This window comes from Rhinatrema bivittatum, chromosome 8 (genome assembly GCF_901001135.1).
Source record: "Rhinatrema bivittatum chromosome 8, aRhiBiv1.1, whole genome shotgun sequence".
NCBI classification, from domain to species: Eukaryota; Metazoa; Chordata; class Amphibia; order Gymnophiona; family Rhinatrematidae; genus Rhinatrema; species Rhinatrema bivittatum.
The window spans coordinates 152,611,974-152,639,453 of NC_042622.1; the positions used below are offsets into that span (position 1 = coordinate 152,611,974).

The 27,480-nt window shown below is 48.1% G+C and overlaps 1 protein-coding gene across 2 annotated transcripts in view; it reads right to left on the minus strand.

Moving 5' to 3' along the window:
• Positions 1–27,480, minus strand: part of TSGA10IP (testis specific 10 interacting protein) — a 241,061-nt gene that overhangs the window by 21,732 nt on the left and 191,849 nt on the right. For both annotated transcript variants that reach the window (XM_029614526.1, XM_029614525.1), the window contains one exon: positions 7,906–8,005. In XM_029614526.1, coding sequence (XP_029470386.1) covers positions 7,906–8,005 — 100 coding nt within the window. The remainder of the gene's footprint in view (positions 1–7,905; positions 8,006–27,480) is intronic.

Here is a 27,480-nt window from a genome sequence, read left to right on the forward strand (position 1 = left end):
CCCTCTCTCTCTCTCTCTCTCTTTCTTGGAACTGAGCCAATGTCCCCTTCAAAAATATCTTTTCCATGAAGGGCAGGATAATCTCTTTCAAGTTCCAGCATTAAACAAGGGATGGATGGCAAAATACCCTCAAACTCCAAAATTAGATAACTTCAAAACTCTCAGCACAGCAACAAATACTCAGGTCTTCTCCTCTACTGTTATCTGGATGCAAAGGCAAGAAAATCCCAAGAACTCAGCTTTTCAAAAGTAGGGGGGAGTGCCCCTCTCTCAGTAACTAGTCCCAAATCCAACAATAGCAAAAACTCTTCACTTCTCCAATTGTCTCTAAAAGCTTCCAGTTTTCTTCACGCTCTTCCAAATACTCCAAAAATATCCCAGCTCTTACCTCTTGCTGTTAATTGGGTGCAAGAATGAAAGTCAGGAATGCAACCCTTCAAAATTTGGGGGTTTTCACTTCTTTCAGGAACTGATAAAAATTCAAAACAGCAAAACTTTCAAAACTTAAAAAACTGACTCCTCTTGAGTGATGATCCCTGGCTCCTCCAAAGACACTCTCCACACTTCTCCCTTTGAGATCCAGGGTTTATCTCAACTCCTCAAAAACCCCTTCACTCCTTGCCGGGGATGAAGAAAGACCCTCACTTTGCAATATCACCTATCCTCCAACTCTGAGCATGCTCAAGGAGCAATTTATACTCCCGAGAGACCATCCAGAAAAAGGTGAGACAAAAGCAAGGGGAGGACCCTTAGATATTGAAACAGAGTAAAAATATTAGTGACAGGAAAGGCTGGGTCATAGGATCAAAAGAAACAAAAGCTAGGTGGATTTTCTAAGAACGTCAGTCTGCTCCAGATAGTTTGTATTATAAACCTTGTAAATCTTGTTTTCATTTGTGGGCTGGAGCTCACTGACTCTGCGTGCTGAAGTGGCTGCTACCAAAAATATGACCTCCAGGGTAGGTACTTCAGCTCACAGGAGTCTAGTGGCTAAGGGAGCTTTTATCCAGCTGGGATAATATTACTCTGAGTTCCCATAACATAACATGAGACTTAATGGGAGGTTTCAACTGATGCAAGCCCTACATAAAATACACAATTATAGGTTGTTCTGCTGGTAGTTAGTGTCAATTTCATTGAAATGGTTTTCAGACCATACTCTGAAAGATAGAGAAGGTAATCAAGCAATTTTTGAGAGGAGCAGGAGAAAGGGTCTAGATCCTTTCCCTCACACCAAAAGGTAAACCATTCTCTACTTCAAACCATAGGATTTTCTCATGGAATACTTTCTTGAAGCCAGAAGAATTCAAGATGCATCCTTAGGTAGATTCAGGGGCTGTAGAGTTATCCTCAAACTGTATCACTCTTAGGTTTAGGAAATTTATCTGATGAAGTCTTTCCTGAGCAGACCATAGAACCTGGGTGTAGAGTTCATCTAGCTGAGCTCGCCAACCCAAAATGGACACATTCATAGTCAGGGCTATTTGCATTGAAGGAATTTGGAGTGATATTCCTTTGGCCAGATTAGTTTGAGTCAATCACCAGGACAGGGAGTCCTTAAGAGGCTGGCTGATATGGATGTTGTCCCAAACATCTTGAGTGATCTTAGAGTCCATTTGGATCTTCTCATATGAAGACATGCCAAGGGATTGACATGTACTGTTGCTTCCATGAAACCCAACAAGCCCAACAACTCCAACATATCCAATACCGATGTCTCCTGACTCATTCTTATCCTTTCCACTATGGATATCAGTGTGATGATCATTTCCTATGGGTGAGTTATGTCTAGGAGAACACCTATAAATTTGAATTTAGATGATGGGCTAGTTGATGACAAACCTAGAAACTCCAAAACCTGGATGGGTTTGCTCAGTGATTTTGCTGCACCTCCTTGAGATGTGCTGTCTAGTCAATTGTCCTGGTAAGGAAGTACATCTACCCCCAGTTTACAAGGATGCACAGCTACCACAGCAAGGCATTTTGTAAATATCCAAGGTGTGTATGCAAGCCCAAAAGGCAACACACAATATTGTAGATAGTGTTTCCCTACAACAAATCTGAGATATTTCCTGTGACCTAGAAAAGCCTCTGTGTGAGTGTAAGCATCCTTTAGATCCAGGAAGTATAGCCACTCCCTTTTTCCTAGATTGGGAATTAAGATGCCGAGGGAAACCATTTTGAACTTTTCACTTACCAGGAATTTATTCAAAGCCATCAGGTCTAGGATAGGATGGAATCCTCCTGTCCTCTTTGGGATTATGAAATATTTGGAGTAAAATCTCCATCCTCTTTCTCATAGGAGAACATATTTGATGCATTAGCCTTCAAGCATGAAGGAGATTTCCTTTTGTGGCAGTGGGCTTACCAGTGGGCAATTTGTTTGGTTTTCCAGTAGGCATAATCTGTTTCCATGCTGAGAATCCAAGTGTTCAAAGTTACTCTGGGAAATGGTTTACATATATAACCCCCTCTCTACCAGAGGGTCCCTGATGCAAGGGCAACAGCAAAGCTGTCTTTACTCTTCCAGATATCTATCATTTTAAACACCAAACCTCAGTTCTGGGGGCTGGGGGTTCTCCAGCAGGGAGGAGGCCTGAGCCTCCAGGGCTGTAGGTGCTCTGGTGGGGTAACCAGGCTGCACAATCACTTTCACTTCTTGCTCAGTACTCACAATGAGGGCATCTGTCGATCCAAAAGGGCACACTTGAATGAAAGCTCAGAGTCCAAAGATGGTGTTCAAATAATAAAAATGGTTTTCTTAAGCTTGAAAATAATATCAAGGCAATGATTCAAAAAATCAAAATCAAGATGAGAAAAAGACAAATCAAAAGTAGTATGTTTTTTGTCCATGGTACCTCTTTTGATGACCCTCTTTCTCCTTACTGTGTCCTGGTCCAAAATGCCTTCCCCAATAAGGGTAGGTAAGTTCTCCTCCAATTCAACATATATCAGAGGTGATGTTAAAAACTTTCCCCAACTTAAAAAAAAATGAGAATCTCCAAAGCACTTCTCAGAACTAAAAAAATCCAATCTGTCTTCCACCTTGCTGTTAACTGGGTGCAAGATGCAAAAACAGTCAGGAGCTGATCCAAAATAGCAAAAATCACTTCTCCAAAATCCTCAGAACTCTTAACCTCAAAACTTCCCAAATTGTCTAGGTCTTAAGGACCTACCCAAAACCTCTCCTGTTCAAATCCCCTGCCACCAACCCTCTAGGCTTAATAGACCTCCCTTTTCATCTGCAATGTCTCCTTTCCTTTCAATGTCTCCTAACCCTTAGACTTCTGCACACGTTCAGTGGTAATTTTCACCAATGAGATCCATCCAAAAAGAAGATGGCCCAAAAGCTAGGGAGGTGCAAGATATGCAAAAGGCTTACCTACAAAAATCCCAAGATGACCAATGGGAAAATTACTTGTATGGGTTCTAATCCCTGCTACACAAAACACCTCAGCCTCCCTCTGACAGGGAGGTCCTCTGGCATGGATACTGGGTTCCCAGCTATGTTTTCCCTGATCCAGTCAAAACTTTGTCCCAGGTTTTGCCTGGGATGCTTGTTGTGTCTTTTGGGCCCTCTGCTATCTGGGACAAGAGTGAGGTCCCTGTTATTGATAGGGATGAGGGAACAGAGAATAACATCTCAGTGAATAGAAAGGCCTTCTTGGTAAATTACTCAAAAAATTCCTGGATGAAAAGAGTGAGTCTGGAGTGGCAATAGAGAGAGTCTGAAGTGAAGTCCTGTGATTTTTCATCTAAGTCAGCCCTTCTTTGACCTTATTTTCAAATAAATTCTCTCCATTGCAAGGCACATCAGCAAGCATGTTCTGGACATCTCTTAGGTCTGAGGCCCACAGTTTTCTGTGCCTGTAGGTGCCAATACCCACCACTGAGAGTCTCGATACCATCTTGAAATCTTCAAAGATTGAGCAGACCAGGTGAATCCACACTTCATTCCTTTGTCCACCAGTAAACTCAAAAGCATCACACTGCTCCCGAGGAAGCTGCTTTGACAACCTCTTCACATCCTTCAGAATGTTTGCATGTACTGGCTCATGAAGAGCCAATAGGAATCTATGTGGGCATTAAGCATTGCTCCCCAGTAAACCTTCCTCCCAATAAGGTCAAGGATATTCAGGGGCACCAAGGAGTGAATTTTGTCCCTCTTGGCCTTCTTGAGAGCGAATTCAATGACAACCGACTGATAAGTCAGAACTTCTCAAAACTGAGAGCTTTCTGAACATGATATATCGCATCTGAATTCTTGTTGACTGGAGACACAGAGAGGAGCATCTCCCACATTCTCAACTGTATCTTCTGGAGGATCTTCTGGATGGGAACTGCCTCAATATTCTTGGGAGGATCTATGAATTGGAGGATATCAAGCATCTTGGACCTGGACTCTTTCTCCTGCAAATCTAAGGGCATGGTCTCGGCATTCTTTTTACAAAATTGGTGAAGGCAAGAGCTTGAGGAGAGGGGTCACCCCTGTTGATCAGAGAAGTCTTGTTACGATTCATTCTAATGAGGCTGAGAAGAGGTACCATGCTTTAACAAGAGGTGTACCACAGAGAAGCCAGGTACTACCAAGCATGGAGTATGCGATCTTTGGCATGTAGCAGCTGCCATTACCTGTGGGTTTAGCCCTTGGCTGTAGACAGCTGTCAGGAATTATCAGGCAAGGGCCTGAACCCAGGTATGGATGGGGATCTGATTGCAAATCAGAACCGAGGCACAGAGCAAGAATCAGGCAGGAAGCAGGAATCAAATACAAAGCATGAACCTGAAGTCAAACACAAAACAAGAACCAGGATGGATAAACAACAATTTCTCAGAGCAAACTGCATGAAAAATGTTGGACCATCAAAGGTGTAACAGGCCAGGGCTCCTTATATTTAGCCCTTAATTTAAGATACAATAAATGCTTACCCAATGTGAAGCTTCTGGAGGTATTTCTTCCTTGTTCTGATTTGCTTGATAGCTCCCTTCACAGCTCTTTATGAACAAGAATCCTTGTGGCTAACTACCATGTGTTCCAGCCCTAACTACCCAGGCATGTGGGGCTGATACCTGCCTCCTCTGATAGAATAACCCCCTCCTGGTGCCCTCATTCCTGGATTTTCAAATGTTCTTTGTAGAAAAACATCACTAGTTTTTTGGCACAGACATTTTGGACTGGTTCCCAACTACAGTCTTCTGGGTTGTACCCTTTCCAATTCACTAGATAATGCAAGTCTCCTTATAAACCTGACATCCAAGATTTGATGAATGATGACCTCCTGATGCCCTTTCACTGTAACTGATGATGAAGGACAGGTTTGGGTTTGCATATTTTCAGGAGAGTCATGTGGAATATGGAATGGATGTGTAAACTGGCTGGGAACAGTATTTTGAAAGCTAATGAGTTTATTTGCCCCTTAATAGCCCCATAAATTTCTGTTCCTAAGCTTACTCAAAGGTCTCTTGCTCATTGTTTGCCTCATGAAATACTTTGGGGAATTCAAAGAAACCACCAGAACTTTCCTGCTCCTGGCATTGTGCCCAATTCATTTTATTGGAACTCCTCCATGCTGGCACTGAAGAAGCGAAATCCTTTGTTTTCTTTATGTGGGAAAAGTCAGACCTATCTCTGCAGTCCTTTCTGGTGCTTAGTACTGAAAAGGAAAAATGCCCTCCCCAATGTAGATGCACCACCAACGATGGTGGGAACCTAAGTGTTGATGCCTCCAATGCTGCTGCTGATGGGCCAGATTTGATTTTCCAAAAGAGCTTTTCCATCCTTTAGGGGTCATCATATTACACAAGGAACACCCAAGATGTCATGGTCATCCCTTAGGCAAAGTATCATGAAAGTCTGTGACAGACACGAAGTGTTCACATCAGGGATACTTATTGAAGCCACTGGACTTCTTATCTTTCTGGGGCACTGGACAAAAAATTAATGAGGCAAAATCAAACGACTTGATGGTAAAAGGAAAAATTACAACTAATGCTGCTCAATGTCCTGACATTGGTGCCATGTCCTGACATTGGTGCATCAAACGGCTGATAAAAACAGGGAAACTTTGGAAAAAGACCAAAATATCTACCTAGAGAGGCTAGAAGGATGAAAAATGACCATGAGGCTCTGTGAAAAATAGCTTCTGTACTTCAGGACAACCTTCCTGAATAAAGAAGCAGAGAGAGAGAGAGAGAGAGAGAATACCATGACCAAAGGGCACTAAGGCAAAACTGAGACTGAAGGGGCCCCGTGTGACATAGTGAAGTGATTTGATTTACACATGCTCTGCTGATCATGCTAATAGTTTCTAAAAGCTTTTAAGTAAGCTTCTCATACTGGGCTCCATTGGATGATATCATCAATGTGTGAGGATATAGCATCCTGATTCTCCTCAGAGAAATGCCAGGAAATGCCCCATTCCCAGATTTTCTTTCTAATTGTTTTAATAACAGGAGAAGTCAATAATTAGCAGTGCAGAAAGTGGACAAGTTACCTGGCTAAAGACAGATAAATTGACATGAATATTTAATGAAGCACTGCCGATGAAGCTCTCTATTAAGTATAGCCAGATAAAATCCTAATTAGCTAGACCAGTGGTTCCCAACCCTGTCCTGGGGACCCCACAGCCAGCTGGATTTTCAGGATATCCATAGGGGTAGATTTTCAGAGCCCTGCTCGCCTAAATCCGCCCAAAACCGGGCGGATTTAGGCGAGCAGGGCCCTGCGCGCCGGGAAGCCTATTTTACATAGGCCTCCCGGCGCGCGCAGAGCCCCGGGACTCGCGTAAGTCCCGGGGTTCTCGGAGGGGGGCGTGTCGGGGGCGTGTCGGGGGCGGGCCCGGTCGTCGCGGCGTTCCAGGGGCGTGTCGGCAGCGTTTTGGGGGCGGGTACGGGGGCGTGGCTACGGCCCGGGGGCGTGGCCGCGCCCTCCGTACCCGCCCCCAGGTCGCGGCCCGGCGCGCAGCAGGCCCGCTGGCGCGCGGGGATTTACGTCTCCCTCCGGGAGGCGTAAATCCCCCGACAAAGGTAAGTGGGGGGTGTAGACAGGGCCGGGTGGGTGGGTTAGGTAGGGGAAGGGAGGGTAAGGTGAGGGGAGGGCAAAGGAAAGTTCCCTCCGAGGCCGCTCCGATTTCGGAGCGGCCTTGGAGGGAACGGGGGGAGGCAGCGCGGCTCGGCGCGCGCAGGCTATACAAAATCGATAGCCTTGCGCGTGCCGATCCAGGATTTTAGTGGATACGCGCGGCTCCGCGCGTATCTACTAAAATCCAGCGTACTTTTGCTTGAGTCTGATGCGCAAGCAAAAGTAGGCTGATCGCGCTTCTTTTAAAATTTACCCCTTAATGAATATGCATGAAAGAAAATTTGCATGCACTGCCTCCATAACATGCAAATTTTCTCTCATGCATATTCATTGTGGATATCCTGAAAACCCGACTGGCTGGGGGGTCCCCAGGACAGGGTTGGAAACCACTGAGCTAGACAAATTCATCTGGCTAACTTTAGGATTGCTATCCTCCATGACCAGACTTATGTTTGGGATGTTCTGGGTACTTGTAAACTGAATTGGCCACTGTCAGAGACAGGATGCCGCACTGGATGGACCTTGGTCTAACCTCACATGGAATTTCTTAAATCTTTATGTTCCAGACAACTTATCCAGCTAACTTTACTCTACCCAGGAATGCCCTCAGAATGTCTCCAACTTATTCAGCTAAACACTTGGCCAGATAATTTGGAAAAATTCAGAGTGGTAGGAAATTTAAAGCCATTGTTTGACTTAATCCCAAACTTAGCCAGACAAACCATTTCAATATTGACCTCAGGAGTTTTTAAAACATCCACTGTGCAATGGTTTTGTGCAATAGATTAGTTAAAAGACAAAAAAACAGGGCATTCATCTCTAACCTTCTTAGTTTGTTCAAAGAGAAAGGGTCTATGCTTAATCCGCTCTTCCATTTCCTGCAGCTCTGCTCGGTATTCAGCCATGCGTTCCCGGTCCTGCTTCCTAGATGGGAGGAAGGAGAGACTGAATACTCGCCCCCCAGATGAACATCTCATTTGGTGTGTGACAAAGAGCTGTAACACCTATCACTGCACAGGAGTCGCCAACTCCAGCTTTTGATGTGTGGCAAAGTGTGATTTTAGAGAGGTGCAGCACCCATCATAACACCAGAGTCTTCAAACTCCAATATTCTGTTTGGCCTAAGGGAGATATGACAGTTATCATAACATGGGGGAGTCTATTAACCCCAGCATTTAGAGTATGTGGAAACTTAGGGAGATCTGGCATCTGTCAAAACATGGGAGCCTGCCAATTTCAGAATTCATTAAAACAAATTATACCTTTAGGAAATCTGTCAGGACAGTAGAATCTCACAATCCCAGCAATGAGTGTGAAGCAGGCATTAGAACCTGTACACACATTTTTCCCAGGGTTCATTTTGGGATTCTTGATGTGAGCTTTTGCATACCCTATCCTCCCCAGCTTTTGGGCCAGCCTCATTTTGGGATGGGTTTCACAGGGTATGGTTTGCCACTGAGCATATGCAGAGAGTTAAGAGGTTTGGTAGCATAGGATTAGGAGACATTGAGTGGATTAGTGGTGCAGTGAAAAGATCAATCCAGGATCTCACAGTGTAGAAAAGTATTGTAGGAGAAGAGTTTTGAATAAGTCCTCAACCCCCAGAAGAGGGGTTGGAAGAGGGTTTTTTTTTTATAAGTTTGGAAAGAGAGTTTTGTTATTTTGGATCAGTTCCTGACTGAGAGGAAGGCCCCTTTGTGCTCAGTTAACAGCAAGATGGAAAACAGATTGGATTTTTTGAGAAGTATTTTGCAGAATCCATCTATTTTGAAGATAGAAAATTTTTTATATCACCCCTGGTGTATATTGGTCATGGAGGATAACCTACCTACCCTTATTGGGGAGGGCATTTTGGACCAGGTCACAGGTTGAGAGAAGAAGGGTCATCAAAATTCTCTTTTGATTTATATTTTCCTCATCTTATTTATGATTTTTGGAATCATAGCCTGGATATTATTTTTCAAGCTTAAGTAAACTGTTTTTATGATTTGAACACCAATCTTGGATCGACTACTCCTACTGTGAGTGACTATTAGTATTGAGCAAAGAGTGAGAAAGACTACACAACTTTGTTACCCCATCATAGCTCCTAGGGCCCCAGATGTTCAGGCCTCCTCCCTGCTGGAGATCCGAAGCCCCTAGGGTTGAAGTTTGGTGCAAGAGTGTATTAGCGGTCTGGGAGAATAAAGACAACCCTGGATCTTTGCTATAGCCCCTGCATCAGGGCCCTCCACCAGAGAGGGGATAAAGGAAAATTAGTTCTTACCTGTTAATTTTCGTTCCTGTAGTACCACGGATCAGTCCAGACCATGGGTTGAGCCTCCTTTCCAGCAGGTGGAGACAGACTAAAACTGCACAGGTGCCCTATATGAGGACAGGGCCCATCCTGTAACCCTTTAGTATAACTACTGTCAAAGCAGAAAAACAACAAAACTAGAACAGGATCAAGCAAGTAACCGAAAAGCTCAAATGAGCAACTGCAACAAACAGAGTAAGAAAAACATGGTAGGACTATCCGCTCTTGCATATATTTGGTACTTGAACAACCAAGGCTTCCGGTGTAATTGCTCAGAAATATAGTACATTATAGTATAGAATTAGGCATCGAAATCTGTGAATCTGTAAAACAAGCTTCGAGAGGACAAGAAAAGAGAATGAAGACAGGGACGGGCATCTGGACTGATCCGTGGTACTACAGGAACGAAAATTAACAGGTAAGAACTAATTTTCCTTTCCCTGTACGTACCCGGATCAGTCCAGACCTTGGGATGTACCAAAGTTTCCTTATCCTGGGTGGGACCGAGCCAGTCCTGCTCGAAGCACTTGCCGTCCAAAGGAACCAAAGACCGGCGCTTGCACATCCAGACGGTAGTATCGAGCAAAGGTATGATGGACATCCAGGTGGCGGCCCTGCAGATCTCTTGCGGAGAGACCGATTGGCTCTCCGCCCAGGAAGTAGCTTGAGAACGTAGCAAGTGAGCCTTTAAGCCCTCTGGAATTGACCGACCTTGACAGAGATAAGCCGAGGAAATGGCTTCCTTCAACCATCGTGCAATGGTGGTCTTACAAGCCTGCTTGCCCCAATTGGGACCACTCCAGAGGACAAAAAGATGGTCCGAGACCCGGAAGTCATTGGTAACCTGAAGATACCTGAGAAGAACACGTTTGACATCCAGTTTCCGAAGGTCGCCTCCAGCGGTACCCGCAATCTCGTCCGGAGAGAACGCAGGAAGCTCTACCGATTGGTTGACATGGAAGGCAGAAACCACTTTCGGAAGAAAAGAGGGTACCATCTTGAGAGAAACACCGGAGTCGGAAATTCGCAAAAAAGGTTTCCGACATGACAATGCTTGAATCTCAGAGACCCGCCGAGCGGAAGCGATCGAAACAAGAAAAATAGTCTTGAGTGTAAGGTCCTTTACCGTAGCCCGACGGAGAGGTTCGAATGGAGCAGAATAGAGAGCCCGGAGGACCAGATTGAGATTCCACGAAGGACAAGTATTGCGAGTGGGCGGACGCAAATGTTTGACTCCCCTCAAAAATCGAATCACGTCCGGGTGAGCCACTAAAGGGTGACCATTGACCCGTCCGAGAAGAGAGCCAAGGGCGGAAACTTGTACGCGGAGAGAACTGAAGGAGAGGCCCTTGGAGAGACCCTCCTGCAGAAAAGAAAGAACTACGAAGACTGGGGCGGAGCGAGCTGAGAAACCCGAATTCTCACAAACAGTCTCGAAGACCTTCCACATGCGCACATAAGCTAGAGAAGTCGACTGCTTCCGGGCTCGAAGCAAGGTAGAGATGACCTCTTCCTTGTAGCCCTTACATCTCAGACGCCGCCATTCAAAAGCCAGGCCACTAGACAGAAGCGATTGGCCTGGTCGAAATATACGGGTCCCTGCCGCAGTAGACGAGGAAGATGGCCCAGCCACAGAGGACCGTCCGACGCCAGTGTGACAAGATCTGCGAACCATGGTCTGCGAGGCCACTCAGGTGTTACCAGAATCACTGGACCCCTGTGGAGTTCTATTCTCCTGAGAATCTTTCCCACTAGGGGCCATGGAGGAAACACGTCCAGGAGGACGTCTGCAGGCCAGGGAAGAGCCAGAGCATCCTATCCCTCCGAGCCATTGTCCCTCCAGCGGTTGAAGAACCGATCGGCCTTGGCATTGTGCATGGTCGCCATTAAGTCCAGGTGGGGCTGACTCCACCTTCTGATGATCAGATCCATGGCTGCTTCCGAGAGTTCCCACTCTCCCGGGAACGGCCGACCCAGGAACGGCCTGGCCATGTGGCTAGGAGTGGATCCCCGGGCTGGATTTGCCTGCCCTGCCGAGAAGGGGCCTTCCCCACCCGGCAGGCAGGCAGGCAGAGCACAGTCCCTCCCGCGAAAATCGCGAGGAGGGCAGCCCACAAAAGAGGTAGGCTGCCGGGCGCGGCATAGCTAGAGCTGCTCTGAAGAGGAAAAAACCTGTAAGTAAAAATGATTGGCAGCCCGCTGGCAGGAGTGAAGCAAGGGAGGAACCTGCTGAGTCCTGCCTGTCTGGCTGCCGGTTCAAACCCCCTAACCAGCCAAAAATTAAAGTATACAAAAATAATTTAGAAGGGCTGTAAAAAATGACAATTGAAGTTTAAAACTTCTTTACACTGAGCACAACCCTGGGCTCTAAGCCCCCTCAGCAGCCAGAGGAGGGGGAGACAAGAACTGGACCACCAGCCTTGGTCCCCACACCGGGAAGCACAGATGGACTCAGGCTATGCAGCGCACAAGGGGCAAAACCCCCTCTGAGTCCGGCAAGAGCTAAGAGACGGTACCATCTTCTGAGAAAGAAAAAAATCCTAACCGATTAAAATTTATTATTTCCAGAAAAAGCAAGGAAATAGCTAAGAATTAAGTACTTGCTTGATCCACCAAAATAAGGAAAGCCGGCTGGGAAGCCGAATCAGGAGACCGAAGAGTGAGCTGATCCACCTGCTGGGAGACAGACAAATACTGAAGGGTTACAGGATGGGCCCTGTCCTCATATAGGGCACCTCTGCAGTTTTAGTCTGTCTCCACCTGCTGGAAAGGAGGCTCAACCCAAGGTTTGGACTGATCCGGGTACGTACAGGGAACAAGTGTAATACAAGAGTGACTCCTGTGTGCCACAGAAAAGATTGCAGAGTGTATAATGATGCAAATTTTTTGTTTCCTCCTAAAGGAAATTGCTAAAGAGATGATGAAAGAGGAGAGGTTCCAGAAAGTGTGGGGTCATCTAATGGTCAGAGGGAGTGTATGGTAAAACTTTGACTGACAGACTGGTTCAACCCCTAAGAGCTGGATTTTGGAAAGGGTAATTTACCCTGCTTAGAGAGCAAGGGTGGGGTAGTGTTGCCAACCTCACTTATTAACCTTGAGTTTGGGCTTGTTTTTTTGGGGGAATCACTTTTTTTTTGTAACAAGCAGTTAGCTTATTTTTGGGCTTTTTATTTTCCTACTCACATTTTTGGGGGCTTGATGGGCAGGACTCTTGCCCTGTTCATTTTTCACTCAACGCACAATTAAACTCTGAAATTTGTTCCCAGAGGATGTGGTTAGTGCAGTTAGTGTAGCTGGGTTTAAAAAAGGTTTGGATAAGTTCTTGCAGGAGAAGTCCATTACAAGCTATTAATTGAGTTGACTTAGAAAATAGCCACTGCTATTACTAGCAACAGTAGCATGGAATAGACTTAGTTTTTGGGTACTTGCCAGGTTCTTATGGCCTGGATTGGCCACTGTTGGAAACAGGATGCTGGGCTTGATGGACCCTTGGTCTGACCCAGTATGGCATGTTCTTATGTTGTTCCTGTCACCTCTGATTGGCTGCAGAACCAACAGTACATCAGAGAGCTGAGGTGAGCTGCAGCCCTCCTTGTGCTGTGATTGGAAACTGTGAGGAAAGAGGGTGGGACCTCAGCAAGCACCGTTCTCAGTAGCTGCTTTCTTGTGGCCCTGCCCCTGCCCCCCTCTCTAGTGCTGTGACCAGAAGCATGGGATTAGGACAAACTTCCCAGCAACAACTACCAACTGCTCTTTCTGCTCCTCAGGCAGTCTAGCGGCAAATGTCCTCTGCCTTCAGACAGGCGAGGCCCAAGAGCTCCTTAAGCTACAGAGGAATAAAGAGGAATAAGGGAGAAAAACAGAGGGACAGAGGAGAGGGAAGAGAGACAGTGGTGACACAAGGAACAGATGGAAAAGAGTGAGGAGACATGTTCAGGAGCTAAGGGGGAAAACAAGGAGGCGGCACTCCTCCCCCACCTGTCCAGTCCTGGTCTGTGGAAAAGTTGGTGTTTGTGCATGAAGTGGAGAGGGGGGGTTAGGAGATGGCCCAAGACCAACATGGGAATTTCCATAGCGGGGTACAGGGATGTGGGGAGAAAGAGACTGCTCAGGCCGCTGTGGCCTGCAACTTGTTTTAATGCTTTTGGGTGGAGTGGCGGGTAATCCCAGCATTGTGCCTGATATATTTTCTGTGTATAAATACTTTCTAATAAAAGTAGTTGAAATCTCACATGTTTTGGGCTTGTTTTTTTCAGCAAAGCGCGCATGTTCTTTCATAACTACCTGGCAACACTGGGGTGAGTCACCAAGCCAAGAGAAGGCAGCAGCTGTGACCCCCTCCTGGGGTTTCAGGGGAAAAGAGAAGGGATTGGGTAATACCCCACAGGTGTCTTAGAAAGCCTGAAAATAGAGAAAAGACAACTGAAGATTTGAATATCAGAGTTACAGAGGGAATAAAGGAATTGTAAGGAGGGCCCTCAGGACCAGAAAGGAGCCTGTGGCTGCTTGGAGTCTCTGAGCAGGGATGGGGAGCTGCATTCCTTCTAGAGAGGGAGAGAGTAACAAATTGGATTTAAAGGTTGTGAATGCCAAGGAAGTTGGGCTTAGTCTAAGGCTGAAGAAAGATTTGTACACAGAACTGTGATTTGACTTTGTTCTGAATTCTTTGAAAAGGATTGATAAGGAAACTGCTGATTTTTTTTCTGGAAGTATGACTTCTACAATTTTTGGACTGATTGAACAGTTCATTTAAATAAATTATCTTTTGCTGGAGGCATTTGTGTGAGTGACCTCAGCTCACTTGGGCCCTGCAGTTTATCTGCCTCCAGCCCATGACCCAGCTGAGACTGATTTCCTTACTTTGGGAGAATTAACCCAGGTTCCCTGAAGCTGAGAAGGTGACCCCAGAAGGACAGGCGGTTACACAAGTAAAACAACATTTTAAAAGTGAAGGTATGGAGTCTCTCAGTATTTCTGCTTCCCCCTTTCAAAAGTAAAGAGGGGCTTCTCATAGCAAGAATATCACAATTTAAAGGAAAGGTTTCACAGGCTGTAAAACACTTTTGACCCTGGTGCCACTAGATGGCGTCTGGATACTAGCATGTGTATGGAGCTTATTATTATAATGGGACAAATTGATTCAACATTTAGTTGGGTTTTTTTTTTTTCAGGGAAGTTCAGTCAAAGGACATCTGTGCTGTAACTTTCAGAAATTTCTGGGGAAGGGAGTTCACAGGCACATTAGTGAATGTATAAGGTATTAAGTGAACTGACAAGCTGGCTCAGCCCAGAAGTGGGAATGGTTTGGGAGGAAGTATAACAGGTGCTACCCACATGGAATTGGGAGGTCTAGAAATGAGAGAGAGCTATGAAACATGGAAAGTCTGTAGCAGATTCCCTCATAGGGTATCTGAGGGTAATTCCCGGCTTTGTTTCACAACTCCTCAAGGAGTGTTGAAGTAGAGGAAGCTTTTGTGAAGAGAAGGGTAAAAAGAAGAATTTAAATGTGGATACACAGGCCATGTACTGGGTTGGAAGCCACAGGACCTAAGGGGAAGGATACCTGAAGGATCTTCAACTTAGGGGGAAACGACTGCATCTGCCCCAATGAATGGGATGTGCGTTGCCCGGATCCAGTCCTACTGGCTGTGAGTACTGAGGCTTTGATCTTGAGAGCAATTTAGCAACTACAGAATTCACAAAGGATGTGGGTAAAAGAGAGGCAGGGCACTGGGAGTTTGGCCCGTGAGCAGAGCTGGGAATGTGGGGAGGCAAATGGGGTTGTGGGGGCTGCCCCGGGTGTCAAGCTGAAGGGAGTGTCATCAGCAAGGCTGCTTTTACCTATGGGCATAAGTAGACAAGGCTGTGTCCCAATGTCCCAAAACCTCAAGCAGCATAGATCACCCCCCTCCCCTCTCAGGCAGTATGTAAGGAACTGGATGGGAGTAGTTGTGAGCCTGGAGTAGACACAGTAGAGTGCAAAGTAAAGAAAAACCCTCCCTAATCCAGTCCCTTTTCCTCTCTTCTTCCCCCTCTCTCCTCCTGTCTGTAAGGAACAGAAAAGGGGGGTAGGGCCTGGAGAAGATAGCAGAACAAAGAAGAATTCAGTTTTTATCGGCATATTTCTATTTCTAATTTGTGACCCCCTTATTCTGTATTCGGTGAGGGTCTATCTGTGTTCTGTATGTGTGACAGAGGTGAAGTATTCTGCTAGCGTGTAGGCTCTGTGTAGGGATCTGTAGTAGTCCAGCTTATTCTTTTTTCCCCATTAGAAGGTGTATTGGTGTTTTAGGCCCAGGTGGAATATTTACAGTTTGCCTTTTCATGCAGAGTTGTTGCTGTTTGAGTTTTAGGAGTTAATGCTGTGTTGGTATGACAGGCTTGCTATATAGGTTCTGTGTGATCTACAGCTTTGCAGCCTGTGGCGCATAGGAGGTAGGAGAGACAGAAAGAGGATGAGGGGAAGGGGCTGCCACTTGACTGGAATAAAGAGGGGAGCGAAAGAAGGGACTGCTGCTGTGCTGTTGATTGTGGGACTGCTGCTGCTGCTGGTTAGTGGTGGAGGACATGAAATCTTTTGCAAACTCTTGTCCTGGGAGTTCCTGTATTAAACTCTGTGGAAAAGAAGGGGAATATTACTGCCCAGGAAAAAGCTGTATGGGAAGACCTGGGTGTGGTATTGGGGAGACTCCCCTTCCAGATGAGTGAATCTGCAAGAATATATAATATTAGTTCTTTAATGCTACCCAGCCCTTCCTTTGCACTAGGTAATCTAAACCAGGGATATCCTGAAAACCCGACTGGCTAAGGGGGCCCATAAGACTGGTTTGAGCACCCCTGATCCAAACAATCTTAGAGGGGGGCTACATAAAAGTGATGATCTGTTTACCTGGAAATTAATTACTGTTATCAAACCCAGAAAATGTTTGTATTATTCCAGTAATAAAGGCTTTGCAGATTCTCCAAAATTCGTGCAGAGTGGATCAAGAAGGCCCTGCTAGGGCTTTCCTGGTGCAAACATTCTGTTGCACTTGGGGGTGGACCCTTGTCTTGGAGCAGGGGAAGATGGCTCCCTGGTAGGGACCAGGAAACACCTGCCCCAGGGGGTGGAGCACTGGAGGAGACAGAGGCTAGGATGAGCCTTACCACTGGAAGCCCGCGGTCCCCCCCGGGTGGAGCCCGTAGGGACCCGGGCCACTTGGACTTAGGTGGGCCTCGCAGGGTCTCCAGGAGAGGTGGTAGACTGGCATGCCCACGGACAGCAAAGGAGCACGGTCGGGTTCTAGGGTGGAGGTCAGATGGAGCAAGGAAGACCAGAACAGCGTAGGCAATGACAAGGCAAGGGACAGAACCAGAATCAGGATGTAGTCAAACAGGCAAAGGTCAAATCCAAAGGTCAGTCCGAGGGGTGGTCAATCAGGCAGAGGTCAGGTTCCAGAGGTCAGACGAGGTCACAGGTAAGTCGAGGTCAGAAGGCAGGCAGCAGGTAGAGTAGCCAAGGAACAAGCCAAGGTCAGAAGACAGGCAGAAAGCAGAGTAGTCAGGAACAAGCCAAGGTCAGTACCAGAGAGGCAGGTCAAGGGTACTACCAGGGGAGATGGACAGAAGGATGCAGGAATAAGGCTGGAACAGTAGGATCCTGGAACAAAGGTGGAACGAGACTGGAACAAAGCTTTAGCACGCAGTGACAATCTAGCACAATTACAAAGCTGACCCGATTGCCAAGGCAAGGAAGTGCAGGCAGGAACTTCCTTAAGTAGCTCCTTCAATCAGGGCGCACCGCGGAGCTAGAAGCTGCCCTTGGTCCTACAAGAGGCCGGGCAGTCCGCGCGCACGCGTGTAGGGGCGTGGCCAACACCACGGGAGACACCAAACTCCGGCGTGAGGCCTGGTGCGCAGTGGAAGGCCCGGTGACCGCCGCCACAGGATGCCGAGGCCTGGAGGAGCTCGCGGCTGCCACTGGGGAGGCCGACCCGGGACCTGCAGAGGAGCCAGAAAGGTGAGCAGGCCTGTGCGTGGGCCGAACGTGGAAGGGGAGCGCAACAGTACCCCCCCTTCTAGGCCTCCCTCTATGCGGCTGTGGCTTGTCAGGGTGAGTCCTATGAAAGGTCTTCAGGAGTTCCTTATCAAAGATATTGTGGGAAGGTTCCCACGAGTTCTCCTCGGCCCCATAACCCTCCCAGGCTAGGAGGTACTCCCATTTCCCTTGACGCCACCAAACGTTGAGGACCTCTCTTACCTGAAGAGACATATCTGGTGTGGTAGAGAGCCATGGAGGAGAGGAAACTCTACGTGAGGGCCAGGAGAGGACCAAAGGCTTCAACAGCAAAACATGAAATGTGTTATGATCCCCATGGCACGAGGTAGCTGAAGCTGATATGATACTGCTCCCACTCTTTGAATCACCGGAAATGGGCCAATATACTTAGGAGCCAAGCGATGAGAGGGAAGTCCCAGTCGTATGTGTCGGGTGCTCAGCCACACCTTCTGGCCAGGATGGAAGAGTGGAGCGGGACATCTATGGGCATCAGAAACACGCTTGAAACGTTCAGCGGCCTGGGACAGACGCTCTTTAACTTGATTCCACACTTGACGAATGGTGTGGGCCATGGATTGTGCCGCTAGAGAAGGAACAATCAGAGGAACTGGAAGAGGCAGCCGAGGTTGCCGTCCAAATACCAGGGAGAATGGAGATACATCAGTGGCCGCAGCGACGTGGATATTGTGCGACAGCTCAGCCCAGGGTAGTAGATCAGACCAGTTGTCTTGCTGATCATTCATGTAGGAGTGAAGGAATGTCTTTAAAGTCCAACTGGTCGTTTCAGCTTGACCGTTGGCCTGTGGGTGATAGGCCGACGTGAAACTTAGGGCAATGTTAAACTTTTTACATAAGGTGCGCCAGTACTTGGCGGCAAACTGTGGTCCTCGGTCGGATATAATCTCCTTTGGGAGTCCATGGAGATGGAAAATGTGTTTCAAAAACAACTTGGCTAATTCTGGGGCCGATGGAAGGCCTGGGAAGGGAATAAAGTGACCCATTTTCGAAAAAACGGTCGATGATGACCCACATTATGGTATTGTTCCTGGACTGAGGCAGGTCTGTGATAAAGTCCATTGAGATGCTGGACCAGGGTTCGGAAGGTGCTGGAAGTTGTTGGAGTAGGCCCCAAGGCCTTCCGGTAGGCGACTTCTGTTGAGCGCAGATGGGACATGAATCTACATAATTTCGGGAGTCTTGCACCATGTTGGGCCACCAATAATGTCTCCGTAACATCTCTTGGGTCCTAGCACGACCCAGGTGTCCTGCCAACTTGGAATCATGAGCCCATTTCAGAACTCGTTCACGTAATCTACGTGGAACAACGGTTTTCCCAGTAGAAACTGTAGGGGTCACAGCAAGGGAGATTAAGCAGGATCTATAATGTAGCTAGGGACGTCAGGAACATCGTCAGGTTCAAAATATCTTCACAGAGCATCAGCACGGAGGTTCTTGGAACCTGGGCGAAAGCTTAGAACAAAATTGAACCGTTTAAAAAAGAGCGCCCATCAGGCTTATTGAGGATTCAGGAGTTGAGCTTCCTTAAGGTACTCAAAGTTCTTATGGTCAGTGAAGATAGTAAACTTGTGTTGCACCACTTCCAACCAGGGGCACCACTCTTGGAGAGCCAACTTGACGGCGAGAAGTTCTCGGTCACCAACAGTATAGCATTGTTCAGTAGGAGAGAACTTGGTGAATAGAATGAGCAAGGTGTCAGTTTACCCTTGGGAGAAAACTGGCTCAAAACAGCTCCTACACCAATTGTAGAGGCGTCGACTTCGACAACAAATGGACATCTTGGGTCCTATGCTGAAGACAGGGACCAGAACAAAAAGCCTCCTTAAGTGTCTGAAAGGTGGCTTGTGCTTTGGGAGTCCACACACGAGTGTTAGCCCCTTTCTTGGTCATGGCGGTGAGCGGAGCAGCAAGAGTAGAGTAATTGGCAATGAAGCTCTGGTAATAATTGGTAAAGCCAAGGAAACGCTGTAAGGCCCATAGGCCTACTGGCTGGGGCCAGTCACGGATCCCCTGAACTTTCTCTGGATCCATGGAGAAACCTCAATCGGATATGATGTACCCCAAGAAGGGTAAGCAGGTACGCTCGAAGAGGTATTTTTCTAACTTGGCAAAAAGATGGTTCTCTCTTAGACGTTGAAGGACAATCCGAACATGATCTCAATGTGATTCAAGGTCCTTGGAAAAGATCAGGATGTCGTCGAGATATACGACCACGAAGGAATACAAGAGGTCTCAAAGAATTTCGTTCATAAGGCATTGAAAGACCGCTGGGGCATTACATAGCCCAAAGGGCATCACGGTATATTCATAGTGACCATCCCTCATGTTGAATGCGGTTTTCCAAATATCTTCAGGTTGAATGCGTACCAGATTGTACGCACCCCTCAGATCCAACTTGGTGAAGATCCGTGCCCCTTCAAGGTGGTCAAACAGCTCGCTGATAAGGGGCAGGGGGTATCGGTCTTTGCGGGTTATGGTGTTGAGCCCTCTGTAATCAATACAAGGGCGTAAACCGCCATCCTTTTTCTTAACAAAGAAAAAACTCGCTCCAGCAGGAGAATCAGAAGGACGGATGAACCCCTTTTCTAGGTTCTCTTTGATATACTCAGTCATAGCCTGGGTTTCTGGTTGAAATAATGGGTAAGTTCTGCCTTTGGGAGGCGTTGTGCCCGGCAGGAGTTCTAAAGAGCAGTCAAACATTCGTAACGGAGGCAAGATATCCGCTTTTTGCTTCGAGAAGACATCTTCGAAGTAGCGTACTGACGAGGCAAACCAGGAGGAGTTACAGACTTCAAAACAGGGATTACTGGAGCTACTGAACGTAGACATCTCTTTTGACAATTGGAGCCCGACTGCACCAACTGCAAGGAATGCCAATCGAACTGGGGTTCGTGGGTCTGGAGCCAAGGCAGCCCCAGGATAACTGGATGTGTAGAACGCTTTTGTTGCATCCGTCGGTCTCAGACGGCGTCGACCCTTGTGCCTCACCTTTTTCTCTGCTCTCCCAGCTAGCCTTGGGAAGATGGCTACTGCTGCGTCTGCAAGCCGCATTCTCCAGTATCCCCGGAAAGGCTATGGCAAAGCTTCACGCCATGTTTCTCCTAAGGGCCTCCTAGGGTGCACGCGCGCATGCCTACCACGTCATGCCATCCAGATATTTAGCCTACGCTTGTTTGCTAGCTCATTGAGTTAGCAAGGATTGGACTCGTCCGGTGTAAGCTACTCTGCTGCTTCCGTGCTGCCGCTGGAAGCTCTCTCTGCCCTTTGGGGTATTCTCTAACCTGGGTACCCACTCCTCAGGGCCCTTTGCTTTCTTTCAGGTGCCTTACTGGGATCAGGTACTCGCTCCTCGAGGGCCTGCTCTCCCTGCCTCGGCACCTGTTGCCATCTAATTCTACCTGGTGGAATCGTCAACCCTACAGCTACCATCTAGTGAGTAATCTAATTCTCAGTCTGTCTCATCTATAGCTCTGCTGTGCTTGTTGCGGTCTCCACCACTTCCCCTCTATCTGCTGTGCTCGGGGCTCACCTCCGATGGGGGGAACGCCGCTCCCGCGGCTCCGCTGGGCCTTCGGGGCGTCCGCCATTGCTGGGCCATCTCGCTGCTGCCACGCGTGCGGACGCGCATTATGGACGCACGGTCGCCGGAAGTCTGGCCCCGCCTCGGTTAACTATGCCACGCCCCAAGCCTGATTTAACCGGCGTTCGTCTGCCTTCTCATTGCCTTGCAACGAGGGTCGCTACTGTTAGTAGTTCTTAGTTGCGCTTCTGCTGTTCTGCATTCCTGTTGACCTCAGCTTGTTCCTGACTCTGCTTCTGCCTGCTGCCTGCCACTGACCTCAGCTTGTTCCTGACTCCGCTTCTGCCTGCCGCCTGCCACTGACCTCAGCTTGTTCCTGACTCCGCTTCTGCCTGCCGCCTGCCACTGACCTCAGCTTGTTCCTGACTCCGCTTCTGCCTGCTGCCTGCCATTGACCTCAGCTTGTTCCTGACTCCGCTTCTGCCTGCCGCCTGCCACTGACCTCAGCTTGTTCCTGACTCCGCTTCTGCCTGCCACCCGCCATTGACTTCAGCTTGTGCCCGACTCCGCTCCTGCTTGCCGCCAGCCTCCGACCTTTGCCTGCACCTGAGACTGCTTCTACTGGCTGCCAGCCTGACTTGGGTTCGTCTCCATTCTACTCACCGCCCAGTCCGGCTCTATTGCACGCTACTGACTCCAGTCCTGCCTACAGCTGGTCACAGTCTACGATACGCTACAGACTCTGTTCCTGTTACCTGTCTGCTCCGCTCCGCGGCATACTACAGACCCCGGGCCTGCTCACTGACTGCTTGTTCAGCAGGCTACAGACTCTATCTGACCGCCCCGCTCTCGCCGGGTCTTCCTGCTCCCTGCTGCTGGACTCTGTGGGTTACTCTTGCCCAGGCCTTTTTCTATAGAGACTGTTACTGTGCTCCTAAGTCCCAAGGTTCTAGGACCCTACGGGCTCCTCCTGGGGGGGGGTTCCTGGTTCCCGGGTGAAGACCTGTGCCTGTGGCTCCGCCTCCCGACCTACTCTGACACCAGGGTAGTTCGGCTCAAGGGTTCACACCTGGACTGCAGCTTCCCAGACTGCAACAGTGCTGGGAAACCTACACTTGGAGATCCCTATACCATCTTGGTGAAACGGGTTCCTTCTGCCGAGAGTCCCTGGACTGCTTTCTCTGGATCACCTCACTACTGCCACCTCTGGTGGTATACATCAGTTGTACAATAAAAGACAAAACTCTGTGTTTGTGCACCCTGAGTCTAGCCCAGTACTGTGGCTCCCCACGGGGGCTCCTCCCCATGGGCGTGGTCATCTTCCACAGTACCCAAGAATCCACTCAAATACCTAGAAACCATAACAGCTTTAATACATAGAAGGACATCTCCTCCTCGTGGAGAGTACCCTCGGTCAGACGGATAGCCACAGATCTGTGGGTGATGAGCCCTGGAAGATGTTCTCCTTGAATGGTTGCGATACAGAGGCTCACTTCTAATGGCTGAAGAGGAATGTTCAAAAGCTTGACAATGTCATCCATGATGAAGCTGCCACTTGCTCAGGTATCGACAAGAGCAGTGGTGGCAAAGGAGTGGGCCTCAATGCCCAGAGAGAGAGGAAGCAAGAGTTGAGGGCCAGTGACAGTAGCACCTAAGCTCGGGACCCCCGCCGGGCTCAGGCATTGCAGTTTTCCAGATGAACTGGGCAGGACTGTAGACGATGTCCGAAAGTGCCACAGTAAAGGCAGAGACCCTCCTTCCTCCGACGGAGATGTTTGGTCGGCGACAATCGCCCACGGTTCACCTCCATAGGTTCCACCACAGGAGAGGGTGGTGGTGCTGGAATCTTGGCTTGAGGGCTCGGGACACGCGTGGGACGCAGTGTAGGAGAGCGGGGAGCCTTTACTTCTAGGCGCCTTTGCCGGAGACAATGGTTGATCTTCCCGATAAGGGAAATCAAGTCTTCTATGGACGTGGGAATCTCACGGACAGAAAGTTCATCTTTGAGAGCGCAGGAGAGTCCATCTAGGAAGATGGCTTGCAAACAATCTTCTTGCCACCCAAGCTCAGTGGCCAGGGTCCTAAACTCCACAGTATACTCAGAGAAAGTCTGTGACCCTTGGCGAAGGTGGAGTAGGTTATGGCTGGCTACAGCCTGGCAGCCTGGGTCTCCGAAGGTCTGCTTGAAGAGAACAACAAACCCTGATAGCTTGGAAAGTATGGGGTCAGAGCATTCCCATAAGGGACAGGCCCATGCAAGAGCCTTCCCTTCCAAGCGAGTCAGGATAAAGGTCACCTTGGTGATTTCCTTCAGGAACAAGGAGGGTTGCAGTGCAAATTGCATGAAGCACTGATTAAGGAAGCCACGACAGGAGCGTGGGTCCCCATTGTATCGGGGAGGTGCAGGGAGTGCCGATGCTTTGGGAAGCATAGAGGTTGAAAGGCCCACGGGATTGTCCAAAGCTGTATCTTGTAGCTGGGAACGAAGCTCTTCCACCGAAGAGGCCAGCGATTCCAAAGCTTGATGATGTTCTTTGACTGTGGCGGCCAAACCCAATAGGGCCCTGGAGGCGGGAGACTTCGCTGAGTCCATGGCCTTGGCAACTTGTTATATTCTGAGGTGGACCCTTGTCCTGGAGCAGGGGGAGACGGCTCCCTGGTAGGGACCAGGAAGCACCTGCCCCAGGGGACAGAGCACTGGAGGAGACAGAGGCTAGGATGAGCTTCACCACTGGAAGCCCACGGTCCCCCCAGGTGGAGCCCGTAGGGACCTAAGCCGCTTGGACTTAGGTGGGCCTCGCAGGGTCTCCAGGAGAGGTGGTAGACTGGTGTGCCCACGGACAGCAAAGGAGCGTGGTCGGGTTCGAGGCTGGAGGTCAGATGGAGCAAGGAAGACCTGAAAGGCATAGGCGATTACAAGGCAAGGGACAGATTTGACCAGGCAAAGGTCAAATCCGAAGGTCAGTCCGAGGGGTGGTCAATCAGGCAGAGGTCAGGTTCTGGAGGTCAGACGAGGTCACAGGCAAGCCGAGGTCAGAAGGCAGGCAGCAGGTAGAGTAGTCAAGGAACAAGCTGAGGTCAGAAGGCAGGCAGCAAGCAGAGTAGTCAGGAACAAGCCAAGGTCAGTACCAGAGAGGCAGTCCGAGGGTACTACCTGGGAAGATGAACAGACAAACACTGGGACAGAAGGATGCAAGAACAAGGCTGGAACAGTAGGATCCTGGAACGAAGCTGGAACAAGACTGGAACGAGACTGGAACAAAGTTTTAGCATGCAGTGACAATCTAGCACAATTACAAAGCCGACCCGATTGCCAAGGCAAGGAAGTACAGGCAGGAACTTCCTTAAGTAGTTCCTTCAATCAAGGCGCGCCGTGAAGCTAGGACCCGCCCTTGGCCCTACAAGAGGCCGAGTGGTCTGTGCACGCACGCGCGTAGGGGCGTGACCAACACCATGGGAGACACTGAACTCCGGCGAGAGGCCCGGTGCACAGTGGAAGGCCCGGCGACCGCCGCCGCGGGATGCCAAGGCCTGGAGGAGCTCGCGGCTGCCGCTGGGGAGGTCGACCCGGGACCTGCAGAGGAGCCAGAAAGGTAAGCAGGCCCATGCGCGAGCCGAACGCAGACGGGGCGCGCAACACATTCCTTTGGACTCAGGATTACAAGTACAATTTAAGAAGCCACTGGGTTGGAAACTATCAAAGTGACAAGGCAAACATATGATCCTATGCAGGAGAGACTGATGGCCTTTTGTGTATGCCACCACACTCACGCATTGAAAATGTTGCCTAAGGATATAATATACACAGAGGGAGCCACTCTTTGGAAAATTCTAGTGCAAGAAGGGATTACAGTTACAGTGGCACAACACCAGATGGCAGTTCTTTCATAGAAGAATTCACTGGTTTCCTAGCACAGAAGGAAAGGACAATTACAGATACAAAAGAATGTATGCACCAACAGAGACCATATTTCCGGACACTCAGGGCCAGTGGGAGGTGTAAGCATACTAGGTGATCGCCTAGCGCACCGGAAGTGGGAGGGGCATCAGAGCAGTACAAGGGGCGGTGTTTTTAAATGTGATAGAGTGGTTTTGAAAGGCGGCCTGTAAAATGGAGATTTGCATTGTCTCAGGTTGCGGTATGTTTGCACGGTTGATGTTTGGGCCATTGGTGGTAACGTTGAGGGAGGAGAGCGAGAAAGAATACATGATGCTCTAACATCATAGCCTAGGGTAACAGCAGACCCTTGCGGACACCAAATCTCTCATACTAACTGTAGGCAAAGTAATTGAAAATGTCAGGAAGCCAAATGGTGAAAATGGTTTTTACCAGCCACTGAGAATTTTTTCAAGAAGGAAATCCATTCCTGGAGGGGGGAAGATGACTAGAACTAGAATGTGTAAATGTGAATCGCTTATTTATTCTTTTGGATAATAGAAAGATTAGGGGGCACTCCATGAAGTTAGCAAGTAGCACATTTAAAACAAATCAGAGAAAATTATGTTCCATTCAATGCACAATTAAGCTCTGAAATTTGTTGCCAGAGGATGTGATTAGGGCAGTTAATGTAGCTGTGTTTAAAAATGGTTTGGATAAGTTCTTGGAGGAGACGTCCATTAACTGCTATTAATCAAGTTGATTTAGGGAATAGCCACTGCTATTACTGACATTAGTAGCATGGGATCTACTTAATGTTTGGGTACTTGCCAGGTACTTGTAACCTGGATTGGCCACTGTTGGAAACTGGATGCTGGCCTTGATGGACCCTCGGTCTGACCTAGTATGGCAACATTTTATGTTCTTATGTTTTTATTTTCTTAAACCTGCCCTACAAGTGAGAGGGGGTAAAGATTATGCTACCATTTAAGTGAACTGCAGCAGAAAAAAAAGAGGAAAATGTGGCTATGTTAACATAAGCCATCAACCCAGGGAAAGCTATTTATTTATTTTATTTAAACTTTTTTTATACCGACCTTCATGAAACATATATCAAATCGGTTTACAAAGAACAGTGTGATAAGAAACTTTAACCTTAACATAAACAAGTTGCAGGAAAGTTACAATAAAACAGGGGTAATGGGTTGAGGTAAGGAATGCACTAGAGGCGGAAAGAGTAACAGAGTAACTCAGTAACAATAACGGTGCGGTAACAGTGACTTTGCTGAGGATTGTCTAATTACATGACTGGTATCTGTGACCTATTCAGTAACCTAGCTGGTATCGGAATAGTTACAGGAAGGCTTGGCGAAACAGCCAGGTCTTAAGTTTTTTTTTTTAATGTCCACAAGCAAGGTTCCTGTCTGAGATCTGGTGGGATGGCATTCCATATGCTAGGTCCCGCTGTTGAGAAGGCTCGTTCTCTAGTGCTTGTTAGATGAGTGGATTTAGCGGGGGCAGCGTGTAGGGATCCTTTGTATACGTCCCTGATAGGTCTGGTGGAAGTGTGGAGCCTGAGTGGGAGTTGCAAATCTATGTGGATCTGGTGGTGAATGGTTTTGTGAATGATAGTAAGGGCTTTGTGCATGACTCTAAAGCTAGAATGAGATTACAGAGGTTGCCAGACCCTTTACTGTGAAAGTGCTTAAATGACCATTGAATAGATGAGTCAGAGACTCAGGTAGGGGATTTTCATGTCACAGCTCCCTTGACTAATACTGGTAATTTATAGTGTAATATCACTTTAAAAACAAAGTTTCGCAAAATCCTAAATTACAGAACTTTAACTGAAGAAGTCTTACACTGCAGAATTCTGACTGAGAGAGAAATTTGTGAGGGAAATGTACTGAAAAACAGTCCTATGAAGTAAACAGGTTCTCACCCTGACTAACAGGGGGAACCCTGTGTACCTAGTTCTCACATAACAGAGAAAAAAAGGGACTAGGCAGGATAGAAGAGCTTGCACATAGTCTCTTTCCATAGTCCTGCCTGGATCTCAGCCTTTTGGCTGAGAGGAGGTGATCCTTCAGGTTGGGTAATAGCAAATGACCGGCCTTGAGCTTAGCTTAGCTAAAATCACTGAAAGCACTGAAAGCTAAGAGCCTGAATCACTGAGTGATAAGCCATGAGCCTAGTAGACCTGTAAACCCAAGCAAAGGAAAACCCTTCTACTGAGGAAGAAGACCCTAAGGAAATTGGCAGATAGGGAAGTGATCTCAGGTCCCACAGGAGGAAGGGGACACCAGCGATAGACTGGAAGGCAGAGTCAAGTCCTCCAAGAGGGTGTGGACCAGGAAGTGGATTTGGGTTCCTCCAGGATGGTGTGGACCCCAGTGGTGGACTGGGAGGTGGAGTCAAGTCCCCTATAGGGGGCACACACCTGTCAGCGGAGTGGAAGCAGCTTAGAGGAGATGGCATCAGTATTGACACAATGGACCTCCGCTCCCCCCACCCCAAACCAGTACTGCCCAGCAGCCCATCTGCATCTTTTCACATGGATGAGACTTGGGATAAAAGAGGGAGGATAAAGCAAATGGTGCTTACCTGTAACAGGTGTTCTCACAGGACAGCAGGATGTTAGTCCTCACAT